The 16,102-nt window shown below is 43.2% G+C and overlaps 1 protein-coding gene across 3 annotated transcripts in view; it reads left to right on the plus strand.

Moving 5' to 3' along the window:
* LOC129818528 (leucine-rich repeat transmembrane neuronal protein 4-like) overlaps nt 1-16,102 on the plus strand; it is a 124,254-nt gene that overhangs the window by 5,707 nt on the left and 102,445 nt on the right. For 2 of the 3 annotated variants that reach the window (XM_055874524.1, XM_055874523.1), the window contains exon 2: nt 11,894-13,452. In XM_055874524.1, the coding sequence (XP_055730499.1) occupies nt 11,902-13,452 (1,551 nt within the window). In that variant the 5' untranslated portion in view covers nt 11,894-11,901. Of the gene's footprint in view, nt 1-11,893; nt 13,516-16,102 lie in introns of all 3 variants that reach the window. The other variant, XR_008753955.1, reaches the window with a different exon arrangement.

Here is a 16,102-nt window from a genome sequence, read left to right on the forward strand (position 1 = left end):
TTCCATCGCGACGTCCCTCCAAGGCCCTTCTGTTCGCTTGCTAGCTCCGGCTCGCAAGCTGCCTGAAGCCACTCACTGGACTCCTATGATCACTTGGCTACGCATGCCTCTCGCTAACGTCAATATGCCTTGTCCATTGCTGTTTTGGTTAGTATTTATTGCCTTATTTCACTGTAGAGCCTCTAGCCCTGCTCAATACGCCTTATTTAACACTTTAGTTCCACCTACCACACATGCGGTGACATCACCTGGTTTAAATTGTATTTCTAGGGACAATATCTCTTTCATTGTCACTCTAGGCACAGGTTTACCCTCACTGTATCTACATCCTTCCATACCTTTGTCTGTACGTTATGCCTTGAATCTATTCTACCGTGCCCAGAAATCTGCTCCTTTTACTCTCTGTTCTGAAAGTACTAGACGACCAGTTATTTTAGCCTTTAGCTGTACCCAAAGAGCCAAAGAGGCTACTACTACTACTACTACTACTACTACTACTCCTCCTCCTTTGTTCCTCTGGTGATGTGGAGGTTAATCCAGGCCCTGCAATGCCTAGCTCCACTCCCATTCCCCAGGCGCTATCATTTGCTGACTTCTGTAACCGTAAAAGCCTTCATGCATGTTAACATTAGAAGCCTCCTCCCTAAGTTTGTTTATTTCACTGCCCAGGCACACTCTGCCAACCCGGATGTCCTAGCCGTGTCTGAATCCTGGCTCAGGAAGACCACCAAAAACCCTGAAATTTCCATCCCTAACTATAATATTTTCAGACAAGATAGAACTGCCAAAGGGGGCGGTGTTGCAATCTACTGCAGAGATAGCCTGCAGAGTTCTGTCTTACTATTCAGGTCTATACCCAAGCAATTCGAGCTTCTACTTTTAAAAATCCACCTTTCCAGAAACAAGTCTCTCACCGTTGCCGCTTGCTATTGACCACCCTCTGCCCCCAGCTGTGCCCTGGACACCATATGTGAATTGATTGCCCCCCATCTATCTTCAGAGCTAGTGCTGCTAGTTGACCTAAACTGGGACATGCTTAACACCCCGGCCATCCTACAATCTAAGCTTGATGCCCTCAATCTCTCACAAATTATCAATGAACCCACCAGGTACAACCCCAAATCCGTAAACACGGGCACCCTCATAGATATCATGCTAACCAACTTGCCCTCCAAATAAACCTCTGCTGTTTTCAACCAAGATCTCAGCGATGACTGCCTCATTGCCTGCATCCGTAACGGGTCTACGGTCAAACCACCACCCCTCATCACTATCAAACGCTCCCTAAAACACTTCAGCGAGCAGGCCTTCCTAATCAACCTGGCCCGGGTATCCTGGAAGGATATTTACCTCATCCCGTCAGTAGAGGATGCCTGGTCATTCTTTAAAAATGCCTTCCTCACCATCTTAAATAAGCATGCCCCTTTCAAAAAATGTTGAACTAGGAACAGATATAGCCCTTGGTTCTCTCCAGACCTGACTGCCCTTGACCAGCACAAAAACATCCTGTGGCGTTCTGCATTAGCATCGAACAGCTCCCGTGATATGCAACTTTTCAGGGAAGTCAGGAACAAATATACACAGGCAGTTAGGAAAGCTAAGGCTAGCTTTTTCAAGTAGAAATTTGCATCATGTAGCACAAACTCAAAAAAGTTCTGGGACACTCTAAAGTCCATGTAGAATAAGAGAACCTCCTCCCAGCTGCCCACTGCACTGAGGCTAGGAAACACTGTCACCACCGATAAATCCACTATAATTGAGAATTTCAATTAGCATTTTTCTACGGCTGGCTATGCTTTCCGCCTGGCTACCCCTATCCCGGTCAACAGCCCTGCACTCCCCACAGCAACTCGCCCAAGCCTCCCCATTTCTCCTTCACCCAAATCCAGATAGCTGATGTTCTTAAAGAACTGCAAAACCTGGACCCCTACAAATCAGCTGGGCTAGACAATCTGGACGCTTTCTATTTAAAATGATCTGCTGAAATTGTTGCAACCCCTATTACTTGTCTGTTCAACCTCTCATATCGTCGGAGATCCCCAAAGATTGGAAAGCTGCCGCGGTCATCCCCCTCTTCAAAGGGGGAGACACTCTATACCCAAATTGCTACAGACCTATATCTATCCTACCCTGCCTTTCTAAGGTCTTCGAAAGCCAAGTCAACAAACAGATTACCGATCACTTCGAATCCCACCATACCTTTTCCGCTATGCAATCTGGTTTCAGAGCTGGTCATGGGTGTACCTCAGCCATGCTCCTCAGCCATGGTCCTAAACGGTATCATAACCGCCATCGATAAGAGACATTACTGTGCAGCCGTATTCATCGACCTGGCCAAGGCTTTCGACTCTGTCAATCACCACATTCTTATTGGCAGACTGAACAGCCTTGGTTTCTCAAATGATTGCCTCGCCTGGTTCACCAACTACTTCTCTGATAGTTCAGTGTGTCAAATTGGAGGGCCTGTTGTCCGGACCTCTTGTAGTCTCTATGGGGGTGCCACAGGGTTCAATTCTCGGGCCGGCTCTCTTCTCTGTATACATCAATGATGTCGCTCTCGCTGCTGGTGATTCTCTGATCCACCTCTACGCAGTTGACTGTATACTTCTGGCCATTCTTTTGACACTGTGTTAACTAACATCCAGACGAGCTTCAATGCCATACAACTCTCCTTCCGTGGCCTACAACTGCTCTTAAATGCAAGTAAAACTAAGTGCATGCTCTTCAACCGATCACTGCCTGCACCTGCCTGCCCGTCCAGCATCACTACTCTGGACGGTTCTGACTTTGAATATGTGTACAACTACAAATACCTAGGTGTCTGGCTAGACTGTAAACTCTCCTTCCAGACTAACATTAGGCAACTCCAATCCAAAATTAAATCTAGAATCGGCTTCCTATTTTGCAACAAAGCATCCTTCACTCATACAGCCAAACATACCCCCGTAAAACTGACCATCCTACCGATCCTCAACTTCGGCGATGTCATCTATAAAATAGCCTCCAACACTCTACTCAACAAATTGGATGCAGTTTATCACAGTGCCATCCGTTCTGTCACCAAAGCCCCATATATTACCCACCACTGCAACCTGTACGCTCTCATTGGCTGGCCATCGCTTCATACTCGTCGCCAAACCCACTGGCTCCAGGTCATCTACAAGTCTCTGCTAGGTAAAGCCACGCCTTATCTCAGCTCACTGGTCACCATAGCAGCACCCACCCGTAGCACACGCTCCAGCAGGTATATCTCACTGGTCACGCCCAAAGCCAATTCCTCCTTTGGCCGCCTCTCCTTCCAGTTCTCTGCTGCTAATGACTGGAACGAACTGCAAAAATCTCTGAAGTTGGAGACTCTTACCTCCCTCACTAGCTTTAAGCACCAGAGCAGCTCACAGATCACTGCACCTGTACATAGCTCATCTGTAATTAGCCCATCCAATCTACCTCATCCCCATACTGTATTTATTTATTTATCTTGCTCCTTTGCACCCCAGTATCTCTACTTGCACATTCATCTTCTGTACATCCCACCATTCCAGTGTTTAATTGCTATATTGTAATTACTTCGCCACCATGGCCTATTCATTGCCTTACCTCTCTTATCCTACCTCATTTGCACATGCTGTATATAGATTTTTCTACTGTATTTTTGATTGTATGTTTGTTTATTCCATGTGTTGTTGTATGTGTCGAACTGCTTTGCTTTATCTTGGCCAGGTCGCAGTTGCAAATGAGAACTTGTTCTCAACTAACCTACCTGGTTAAATAAAGGTGAAATAAAATAAATACAAAATAAATGTCTGTACCGCCACAATCAGGTTATATTTACATTACAATTATTAAAGTTTATCCATGGAGACTTAATTGGCCAATGTGCTGAGGTCTAGCACGTGCCTTTAGTGAATGTATATTTGAGAAAGACTTGGAGGGGGCAGCAGGGCAGTGGGTGGCTCTGAGAGAGGATGTGACAGACTCATCTATAGTGTTGTGAGGGCTGGGGGTTGATTGGTTATTCTCTGTCACTCCACCCTGGTGGAACTGTTCCGCCAGGGGAAATCAGAAAACAGATGCAAGGCATAAACAAATCTATACTAACACACAGTCTGTTCTTGCGTATGTGTGTGCACGAGCTTGCATGAGTGCACGCACATTTGGATATTGGTGTATGGAGGAGAATCCACCACATACTCTCTCTCATCCAGTTGACCTTGTTTGTACTGTAGGCCGCCTACTTCAGTAACTGCAAATACCAAACTGCAAATACCAATGCATCTGCTGAGCATTTCTGTAATTACACAAAGACATCTGCGTTTCCTCAGAGCATTGAGGCAATACGAACACAGGACATGAAGTGCTGGTTCCCAAGGACCAGGAAAATAAGGCTGGCAGTCATCTCAAAGATAATTGGAGACTAATAGGATGGCATAGGCTAGTCTGATGGGATGGCCTTCCCTGTGCGTTAGGCTCCTGTCCAGCCACAATGTGTGCATGGCTGCGCCTGATAGCAGTTTTGTCAATGGCAGTAAACTCAACAATGAGCCACTTGTGTGTTCAAATATCATAGCATAGTGCCTATTTGCCAAGTTATTATTTATTTGTCTGTACATTAGGTCAGCGGTGTGCTTTTCCTCTCATTCTTTGTTTAATAACAGAAGGATCCATATCCCTGCCATCATCGTCACCGCAGTAGTAGTAGTAGTAGTAGTAGTAGTAGTAGTAGTAGTAGTAGTAGTTGTAAGGCACTGACACAAATGATTGCCTGAAAGAAATTGATAATAATACGATTGTGGGAGCTGTTTTGTTAGACTTAAGTGCAACTTTTGACATTATTGATCATAGTCTGCTGCTTAAAAAACATATGTGTTTTGGCTTTATATCCTCTGCCATATCGTGGATCAAGTGTTACTTATCTAACAGAACACAGAGAGTGTTCTTCAATGAATGGAAACCAGGTAGAGTTAGGCATACCACAAGCTAGCTGTCTTGCCCCCTTACTTTTCTATATTTTTACTAATGTCTTAAGAAACTATTCATACCCTTTGACACACTTTGTTGTGTTACAGTCTGAGTTCAAAATTGATTAAATTACATTTGTCTCGTATCCATCTACACACAATACCAAAGTGAAAACATGTTTTTCAAAAATGTTTGCAAATTCATTGAAAATGAAAATAAAAATATTTGATCTACATAAGAATTCACACCCCTTTGCTGTGACACTGCAAATTGAGCTCAGGTGCATCCAATTTCCTTTGAGCATCCTTGAGATGTCACAACAATTTGTTTGGAGTCCACCTGTGGCCAATTCATTTGTTTGGACATAATGTCTACAAGGTCCCAAAGTTGACAGTGCATGTCAGAGCAGAAACTGTACCATGAAGTTTAAGGAACTGTCCGTAGATCTCCGAAATATAATTATGATGAGGAATATATCTGGGGAAGGGTATAAAACAATTTTGAGAGTGTTGAAAGATTCCAAGAGCACAGTGGTCTCCATTATTGGGAAATGGGAAAAAAATATGGAACTACCTAGATTGCCTAAAGCTGGCCGTCCAACCACACTGACCAACCGGGCAAGAAGGACCTTGGTCAGGGAGGTGACCAAGAACCCAATGACCACTCTGACAGAACTACATTGTTCCTTGGCTGAGATGGGAGAACCTGCCAGAAGGACAACAGTCTCTACAGCACTTCACCAATCTTTATGGAAGAGTGGCTTGAGGGAAGCCACTTCTTAGAAAAAGTCACATGACAGCACGCTTGGCGTTTGCAAAAAGGCACATGAAAGACTCTGAGAGCATAAGGAAAAGGATTCTGTGTTCTGATGAGACAAACATTTAATTTGGCCTGAATGCAAAGTGCTATGTCTGGAAAAAAAAACAGGTACATTTCATCAGCTGTCTAACATCCCTAACGTAAAGCATTGGGGTAGCAGCATCATGCTATGGGGATGCTGGGAGACTAGTAAGGATAGAGGGAACAATTAATGTAGCCAAATACAAGCAAATCCTTGATGAGAACCTGCTTCAGAGTGCAAAAAAAAAAAATTGCGGTGAAGATTTACGTTCAAACAGGACAATGACCCCAAGCATGCAGCCAAAGCAATGGTCTAATGGCTTCAGAACAAGGATGTGAAAGTCATTGAGTGGCTCAACCAATGCCCAGACGTGAATCCCATTGAAAATCTGTGGAAAGTCTTGAAGATTGCTATTTCCATAGCTCACCATCTTGCTTAACAGAGCTTGGGAATTTTTGCAAGGTAGAATAAGAGAAAATCCACAAATCCAGTTCAAAGCTTATACAGACAAACCCAAGACGACTCAAACCTTTAATCGCCGCTAAAAATGCTTCTACAAAGTATTGACTCAGGGGTGTGAATACTTATGTAAATTAGATATTTCTGTCTTTCATTTTCAATAAATTTGCAAAAATGTCTAAAAACCGGTTTCACTTAATGACGGGTATTGTGTGTAGATGGGTGAGAGAAAACATTTAATCCATTGTGAATTCAGGCTGTAACACAACCAAATGTGGAATAAGTCAAAGGGTATGAATACTTTCTGAATGCACTGTAATGACCGACCACTAGTCTTGAGCAAAGTCAGTGGTTCTATGTATAGTGCCTTCAATAAGGATTCATACCCCTTGAATTCACCTTTGGTATGAGTCTTTCTGGGTAAGTCTCTAAGAGCTTTGCACACCTGGATTGTAGAATATTTGCATTATTCTATAAAAAATTCTTCAAGCTCTGTCAAGTTGGTTGTTGATCATTGCTAGACAGCCATTTTCAAGTCTTGCCATAGATTCCCAAGCCGATTTAGTCAAAACTGTAACTCGGCCACTCAAGAACATTCTTTGTTGTTGTGGTAAGCAACTCCAGTGTGTATTTGGCCTTATGTTTAAAGTTATTGTCTTGCTGAAAGGTGAATTTGTCTCCCAGTGTTTGCTGAAAGCAGACGGAACCAGGATTTTCTCTCGGGTTTTGCCTGTGCTTAGCTCTATTACGTTTATTTTTATCCAAACAAACTCTGTAGTCCTTGCTGATGACAAGCATACCCTTAACCTTATGGAGCCACCACCATGCTTGAAAATATGAAGAATGTTACTCAGTTATATGTATATGTGTATGTATATTGGATTTGACCCAAACTTAACACTTTGTATTCAGGACAAAATTGAATTGCTTTGCCAATTAGCTTTTGCAGCTTTTACTTTAGTTCCTTGTTGCAAACAGGATGCATGTTTTTAAATATTTTTATTCTGTACAGTCTTCCTTCTTTTCACTCTGTCAATTAAATTAGTATTGTGGAGTAACTACAATGTTGTTGATCCATCCAGTTTTCTCCCTTCACAGCCATTAAACTCGTAACTGTTTTATAGTTACCATTGGCCTCATGGTGAAATCTCTGAGCAGTTTCATTCCTCTCCGGCAACTGAGTTGGGAAGGAAGCATATATCTTTGTAGTGACTGGGTGTATTGATACACCATCAAAAGTGTAATTAATAACTTCACCGTGCTCAAAGGGATATTCAATGTCTGCTTCTTTTTTTACCCATCTACCAATAGGTCTTAAATTCAGGCCATAACACAACAATATTTTGAAAAAGTTTAGGGTTGTGAAAACTTTCTGAAGGCTCTCTATGCTGATGACTCAACATTATACACGTCAGCTACCACAGCAGGTGAAATCACTACAAAATTTAACAAAGAGCTGGAGTCAGTGGCTAGTAATAAACTAGGCAGTAATATAGCAAAAACTTAAAGCTTTGTATTTGAGACAAATCATTCACTAAACTATAAACCTCATCTAAGTCTTGTAATGAATACTGTGGCAATTGAGCAAGTTGAGGAGACTAAACTGCTGGGTGTAATCCTAGATTGTAAACTGTCATGGTCAAAACATATTGATGCAACGGTAGCTAAGATGGGGAGAGGTCTGTTCGTAATAAAGCGCTGCTCTGATTTCTTGACATCACAATCAACTAAACCAGTCCGATAGGCCCTAGTTTTATCGCACCTGGACTACTGCCCAGTTATATGGTCAAGTGGCACAAAGAAGGACATAGGCAATTTACAGTTAGCCCAGAAAGAGCAGCCCTCCTGGCCTTTAATTGTACACGGAGAGCTAATATCAATAACATGCATGTCAATCTCTACTGGCTCAAAGTAGAGGAGAGATTGACTGCATCACTGCTTGCCTTTGTGAGAGCTATTGACATGTTGAAAGCACGAACTGTCTGTTCAAACAGCTACTACACTGCTCAGACACCCATACATACCCCACAAAACAGTCCAGAACAAACTGGGAAGCACACAGTACTACATAGAGCCATGTCTACATGGAACTCTCTTCCATATCAAGTAACTCAAGCGAGAAATAAAATCAGATTTTAAAAAACGGATAAAACAGCACCTCACGGCACAACTCGGACTGTGAAGAGACACACGCACACACACTCTAACACACGCACTCTACACACACATTGTATTGTACATTTTATATTGTACATTTGTAATAATTAAGTGATAATGTCTTATATGATGTATTATTTTGTTTATGATGTAGGCTGTTGTTTTGTTTTGTTGTGATGTAATTGTTTTATTCCAGTTTGGAACCCAAGATGAGAAGCTGCTGCCTTGGCTAATGGGTATCTTAATAAATACTAAATACTAAAAGTAGTGGTAGTAGTAGTAGCTGTTGTAGTTGTAGCAGTAGTAGTAGTAGTAGTAGTAGTAGTAGCTGTTGTAGTAGTAGTAGCTGTTGTAATAGTAGTATTATCTGTTGTAGTAGTAGTAGCTGTTGTAGTTGTAGTAGTAGTAGCTGTTGTAGTAGTTGTAGTTGTAGTAGCTGTTGTAGTAGTAGTAGGAGTAGGAGCAGTAGCAGTAGTAGTAGTAGTAGTAGTAGTAGGAGTAGGAGCAGTAGTAGTAGCAGCAGTTGAGTGATTATGTTACAGAAATTGATTTATACAGTTTGTCCTAGCACAGTATGATAATGGTAGTCACAATAAAAAGCTAAGGTGTACCATGGGTATGCGGAGGTGTGAATGACTGACGTGTATGGGTTGGAACAGGCAAAAACAGCCTATGCAGTTCAAGGGGAAAGTAGTTTAAACAACTGAAGTGATAATGGGAGAGTGCTAGGAATTAATAGGTGATAGTTAACCAATGTGATATTGTAACCAAATGGTAATGACAAGGGAAACATGGTAGAGAGGTGGTAATAGAGACACAGCTTATGAGTGACACCTCTGAGGGCAACTTCTGTTCCTCTCTGAAATAGATAAGAAGCTGAGGAGAAGAAGATGACTTAGTGAAGCATTAGTGCATGGGCTGCTCATTAAACCACACATAGTGTTAATCAGGGCATGAAGGTGCCTAGTGAAGAGGGTACAAGCTAAATTATGTATCTCACAATCTATTTTAATAAAGCTGCACATGGAAATATTTGAGAGTTGAATGCTTCTCACTCAATTATTTTAGGAGGATGTGTAAATGCACACTGAATCTGACGAACACACTTTGTTTTAGCTGCCCACACATAATGTATCACACTGAAAACCTGCAAAAATATGCAATTAAATATATTTTACAATTAATAAACATTGTTGTGATTCCATAATGTTGGCTTGCCTAATTAAATAAATATAAATTAAGAGTGTGGGGCCACACTTTAAATGTAAACCTTTTCTCCATCTCAAGATGAAATTAAAGCTCGTCAATTTACTTAGATAGAACGCAATGTAGCGGCTCCTATCAGATAACCTGGCATTATGCTGACCTCACCAGACAGTGATTATGGCATCAGCCAATTATACATGTTGACGTAGATGGATGTGAACAAACACTTTTCCATAACATCGTCCTTAACAAAGTCAAGCAATCTCATTATCATCCTACAGATGGCAGCATTGCAGTAGCAGTGTTATATAGTTATATTAAAGAAGTTTTTCGCGAGTCCGGACTCAAACCCACATTGGCGAGCATCCACAGGTCACCTGTCAATCAACTGATCGCCACATCCTACTGCATGCTGTAGGGCTATTAATAAAGTGGTAGCACAATACCATTCAGTGTGTTCATTGTCATAGTGACAACTGTAAATAATAATTCAATGTACATACAATGAAAAATTATGTTTTTAAATGTAGAAATTCAACAGAACATGCGGTTTAGCCTGCTGTTAATAAACATTTTGTTATTTGTTACATTTGACTGTGTGTAAAACCTAGTAGTACTACCTATTTCTCTGAGAGTGAGGTGGATATATAGCATTTTGCAAAAAAAACATGATTATTTGTCTCTCTGAAATAAAACCATCAAGTGATCGATTATTAACAAATAAATGTCTGTCATCAAACAACCCCATGCCATGAAAATATCATTTATTTAATTCAATAATAAAAGCTAATTTACCAACATTTCTGAAAATGGAAATATAGCGTAAGGTAATGGAACTCTTCTTGTGCTGTATGATGCTTCTCGGCCTCCATTGGTCAAATATTTCATTCTGATAAACTGTCGCCCCGAGATGATAGCATTTATATCTGAATTTTAGAACATACATTTTGTTGCACTGAAGCCCAAGTGCCAGTGCCATCAAATGCATTTTATTTCTTGGTCTCATTCTATCTCATAATTTGTTCAGTTTTGCGACACATTTGAAACTTTAGCATGCAGACAACATCACTGTCACATTTTCTTTCATAGAGCAAAATCTAGGATGATTGGACTGTCACCATGACATACACATGTGATAACCAATTGTTATCACATGTGTTAAATATGACATATGTTAAACCAGACATTCATCCTATCTTTTGATTAGAGGATGTTTACAAGCTATCACATTACGGATGTTTAGCCCAGAGAAAAGAGCACACATAAGAAATGGATGCACTCCTCAGGAGAAAATCAATGCACCCTTAATAACAGATCGTTAGTGACTCTGTAAGGGGAGCGCTTTTAATGTAAACAGCTCACTCTCACCTAAGGACGAAAACCGATATCACACCAGGCTACATGTACAGATATTGGATCTTCATTTTATTACCCTGTTACAGGAGAACTTTCTGGAAATGTTAAACTTGTAGTGTATTTGATGTTTAAAAAAGACATCTGAAGTTTGTCATTTCCACTTAGAAATTTCAGACTTGATTTTCCCTTAAGAAAAATATATCAACCCCTGCAAAAATGTCTATGAATTTTAATCCACATAACAATTCACATTTTCTGTTGCTGCAGGATTAATTTCCTGCTGTAGAAAGCTGGCTCAAAATAAGACCCTACATCTTCATACTGACCGATTGTCATGATCACCATCACTGATTCAACAGTCTGTATCTGCAGTATTTCTTCTACATGTTTTATAACCCGAAGTAGCAGTAGCAGGATATCCAAAGAGACGGCACAGCATGATCAGATTCCCTTTTTTGTCTGTGCCTTTGCTTATTTAATGATGCGCGTTCAAAGGGTTAGTATACATGTATGTATTTTGTTTGAACACAGAGTTGTTTCATTCCATAGGGTTTCTAGAGAGCTGACTAAACCTTTTGGAAGTGAACACCATGATTTACTCAGACCCCTTAAACCACTCTGTTATGGGTCAACGTGAAGTGGCTAGATTCTAAATAGATACGCCTCTGGATTTGTATACACAATCGCAAGCTCCTGAATGTTAATTTGCTGTGTTTCTGCTTACTTTTATGACATCTCTAGTTTTGCCTCAAGCACTGTGGCGGCTTGTGGGAAGACTCAATTCTGGTCGATTGCAGTTAAAAACAAATTAAAACCACAATTTTCTACACCATTTCCAACCAGATGGATTGTTGTCAGACACTTTCAGTAAAAATATTTTTTCCTCTCTCCCTCTCTCTCTGTCCCTCTCTGCAGCCTCTGCCATGCGGCGCCGCTGGCTTATGGTGCCTCTGCTCATGCAGGTGTGGCTGGCAGCATCTCCGTCCCTCAGCGAGCGTCCATGCCCCAAGAGCTGTCGCTGCGATGGGAAAATTGTCTACTGTGAGTCCAGCGGTTTTCGCGATGTGCCCAAGAACCTGTCAGGGGGCTGCCAAGGCCTGTCATTACGCTACAACAGTCTGGTCAGTCTCAGAGCTGGACAGTTTGTGGGCCTCAACCAGCTCATCTGGCTCTACTTAGACCACAACTACATTGCCTCTGTAGACGTACTGGCCTTCCAAGGCGTCCGAAGGCTCAAGGAGCTGATCCTGAGCTCAAACAAGATCACAATGCTCCACAATACCACTTTCCACCCTGTACCCAACCTCCGCAACCTGGACCTGTCTTACAACAAACTGGCGTCTCTGCAGCCGGGCCAGTTCCAGGGCCTCCGCAAGCTCCTCAGCCTGCACATGCGCTCCAACTCCTTGAAAAGCATTCCTGTGCGTCTGTTCCAGGACTGCAGAAACCTGGAGTTCCTGGACCTGGGCTACAACCGCCTGCGCAGCATCACACGCAACGCCTTCTCAGGCCTGCTGAAGCTGACCGAGCTGCACCTGGAGCACAACCAGTTCTCCAAGATCAACTTCTCCCACTTCCCACGCCTCTACAACCTGCGGGCGCTATACCTGCAGTGGAACCGCATCCGCTCCATGAGCCAGGGACTCACCTGGACCTGGACCTCCCTGCAGAAGCTGGACCTGTCTGGCAATGATCTGCAAGAGGTGGATGCTACGGTCTACCAATGCCTGCCCAACCTTCAAACACTCAATATGGATTCCAACAAGCTGACCAACGTGTCCCAGGACACCGTGTCTGCCTGGATCTCTCTGACCACCATCAGCCTGGCGGGGAACGTGTGGGACTGTGGCCCTGTGGTCTGCCCACTGGTGGTCTGGCTGAGGAACTTCAAGGGGAACAAGGAGAACAACATGATCTGCGCTGCCCCCAAGGAAGCGCAGGGAGAGAAGGTCATGGATGCTGTTGACACCCACAGTGTGTGTCGGGATAACGCAATCACACCGCTCACGGCCAGCGCCCCACCCACACCATCTAATGACCCAGACCAGACAGAGCGCCGCCCAGTCTACCCCACACCACCCACGCAAGGTGGGAAGAGGGGGGATGGATCCAGAGGAGGCCCTACGTCTCCAGCTGTTACCTCGGTCGTGGCGCCACCACCTGAACAGTTTGAGCCTGTGTCCTTTCACAAGATAGTGGCGGGGAGCGTTGCCCTGTTCTTGTCTGTGGTGATGATCCTGTTGGTGATCTACGTTTCGTGGAAGCGCTATCCTAGCAGTGTCAAGCAGCTGCAGGAGCACTCGGCCGCAGCTCGCAAGCGCCGGAAAAAAGCCAGAGAGACGGAGCGCACGCTGAGTTCCCCACTGCAGGAGTACTATGTGGACTACAAGCCCACCAATTCGGAGGCCATGGACGTGCTTGTCAATGGGACTGGCTCCTGCACCTACACCATCTCAGGCTCCAGGGAATGCGAGGTATGACCCACACCATCCGCAACCCCTCCTAATCAAATCTCTTCCACAGCGAGGCAACCTGAGGTAAATGTTTACACTGCTTTTGATTGATATTACATCAGTGGCTTTATTTCCGTATCTCCCCTCTTGGATTGGCTGTAGCTTTGTTTTGGTAAGGAATGGTGTGCTCTTTGTGGGATGTTGGTGTCACTATCCTTGCCTTGAGTAGTTTTCATTGTGATCAAAGAAGAGTTTTGGTATTCACTTACACCCTTGTCTCTGTTAAGAGGAAAAACATTTTTTGATGTAAAATTGTGTTGAAATGCTATAAGTACAACTGATTAGATTTCCTATCCTGAATAATTTCACTAGCTTGTTTGTGATAAGTTACAGTTTTTTCCCATGTATTCTGAGAGATGGATTCAATTGCTTATTTAGGTGCAGTTTTTACCCACCAAAATGCCACAGGCATTTTTTGTTTTGTGTTTATCATATCTCAGTTCTGTTTTCAATTAGCCACTTTGTGGGGAGATTCATCCCAAGACACTTGGAATGACAATGGACACTGTTGTGACAGCAAGAAGATTCCCTCTCCACTGATGACTTTATCCTACACCTATTATAGCACAGACTCACAATGGATGCCGGTAAACACTTCATACACAGCTTCCTCCTACTAGCGTACCATCTATGCCTCTCTTTCTTCATCTTACATCCATACCTACAGATGTACAACAGACACACACACACATATAGAAACACGCACAACAAACATACATCACAATACATGTACTTCTACAAATATTCATTGTCTAAACCTTCCATAAGGAGTGCCACTGCTTGGGAATGTTTGAATTCACTGGGCAAATTAATAATTAGAAAAACAAAAAGATAAAACACATTTTATGGAGAGTGTGTCACTGTGGGACAAAGTCCAGTGGTTCTCTCTCTTTTGGAATCACCTTGTTTTTGACCACATAGTAGAATCTCAACAGATAGACGCTAAGCATACATTTCACATAATTGAAACGTTTCCGTTTGCTCCTACTGTTTGTTTTGTCCTCTAAGTTGCATCACTCAAAAAACGGTTTGTTTATTTTTACAGCTGTGTTTTAGAAAGTGTTGTTTTCATCAAATAACTCGTAAATGGTCTTCAGTCAGTTCTGGTTAAACCGGTCTTGGATCAGTGTTTCAAGGCTTGTTCTCTGTGTTCACTGTGACCGTTTAGCTCTGATGCTGTTAAAGTGTCTTTTTGTATTCTGACGTTTGCCTTTGAAGACAGTGTGTTTGTTTGTCTGTCTGGCTGTGGATTTTATGACTTTGGTGATTTGGCCCACTCATATGCTTTTTTATATGCTGTGTTACGCAGTATGTTACTCTTACAAGGTAGGGAATTGCTCAAATGGGTCTTCAACAAGTTCAAAGGAAAAGGATACACTAATATTCATCTGCAATTTCAGGTAATTTTTCCTTTCTTCTTTTGGACAACTCTCATATTTATTCAGGCTTGAAAATGTGACAAGGAAAACCGTGTTTGCTAACAGGATACAAAAAAAACGTAAATTTGTCTTACGACATTGTCACGATCGTGTGGCGGATTGATGGACCAAAACGCAGCATTTGGAAAGTAAGCCATCTTCTTTTATTTTAAAAGATGACGAAAAATAAACACGAAACACTTAATACAAACTAACAAAACAACAAACGATCGTGAAGCTAATAAACGTCGTGCACATACAACAGGCTACAAACGTTCTGACAGACAATTACCCACCACCAATGAGAGCCTATGGCTACCCTAAATAAGGCTCCCAATCAGAGACAACCGAAATCAGCTGTCTCTAATTGGGAACTCATTCAGGTAACCATAGACTCCTAGACCACTAAACATACATAGACAACACTAGACACATGTACTCCACACAAACCCATATACTATACAACAACCCCTTTACCATAAAAAACACCCAAAACCAACAAAACACAAACATTCCCCATGTCACACCCTGACCTAACTAAAATAATAAAGAAAACAAAGAATACTAAGGCCAGGGCGTGACATAACCCCCCCCTTAAGGTGCGAACTCCGGGCGCACCATTACACAGTCTAGGGGAGGGTCTGGGTGGGCTTCCATCCACGGTGGCGGCTCCGGCTCTGGTCGTGGTCCCCACGTCACCACAGTCCCTAACCCCCTCCTTAGCTTCTTCAAAATGACCCCTCTCCACATTAACCCCATTGCATTAAGGGGCAGTTCCGGACTAAGGGACAGCTCCGGACTAAGGGCCAGTACCAGGGTAAGGGGCAGTACCAGGGTCAGGGGCAGTACCAGGGTCAGGGGCAGCACCAGGGTAAGGGGCAGCTCCGGACTGAGGAATGGCAGCTCCGGACTGAGGAATGGCAGCTCCGGACTGAGGGACTGCAGCTCCGGACTGAGGGACTGCAGCTCCGGACTGAGGGACTGCAGCTCCGGACTGAGGGACTGCAGCTCCGGACTGAGGGACTGCAGCTCCGGACTGAGGGACTGCAGCTCCGGACTGAGGGACTGCAGCTCCGGACTGAGGGACTGCAGCTCCGGACTGAGGGACGGCCCATGGCTGGCTGACAGATCTGGCTGCTCATGGCTGGCTAACGGATCTGGCTGCTCATGGCTGGCTGACTGATCTGGCTGCT

Source organism: Salvelinus fontinalis, chromosome 21, assembly GCF_029448725.1.
Source record: "Salvelinus fontinalis isolate EN_2023a chromosome 21, ASM2944872v1, whole genome shotgun sequence".
NCBI classification, from domain to species: Eukaryota; Metazoa; Chordata; class Actinopteri; order Salmoniformes; family Salmonidae; genus Salvelinus; species Salvelinus fontinalis.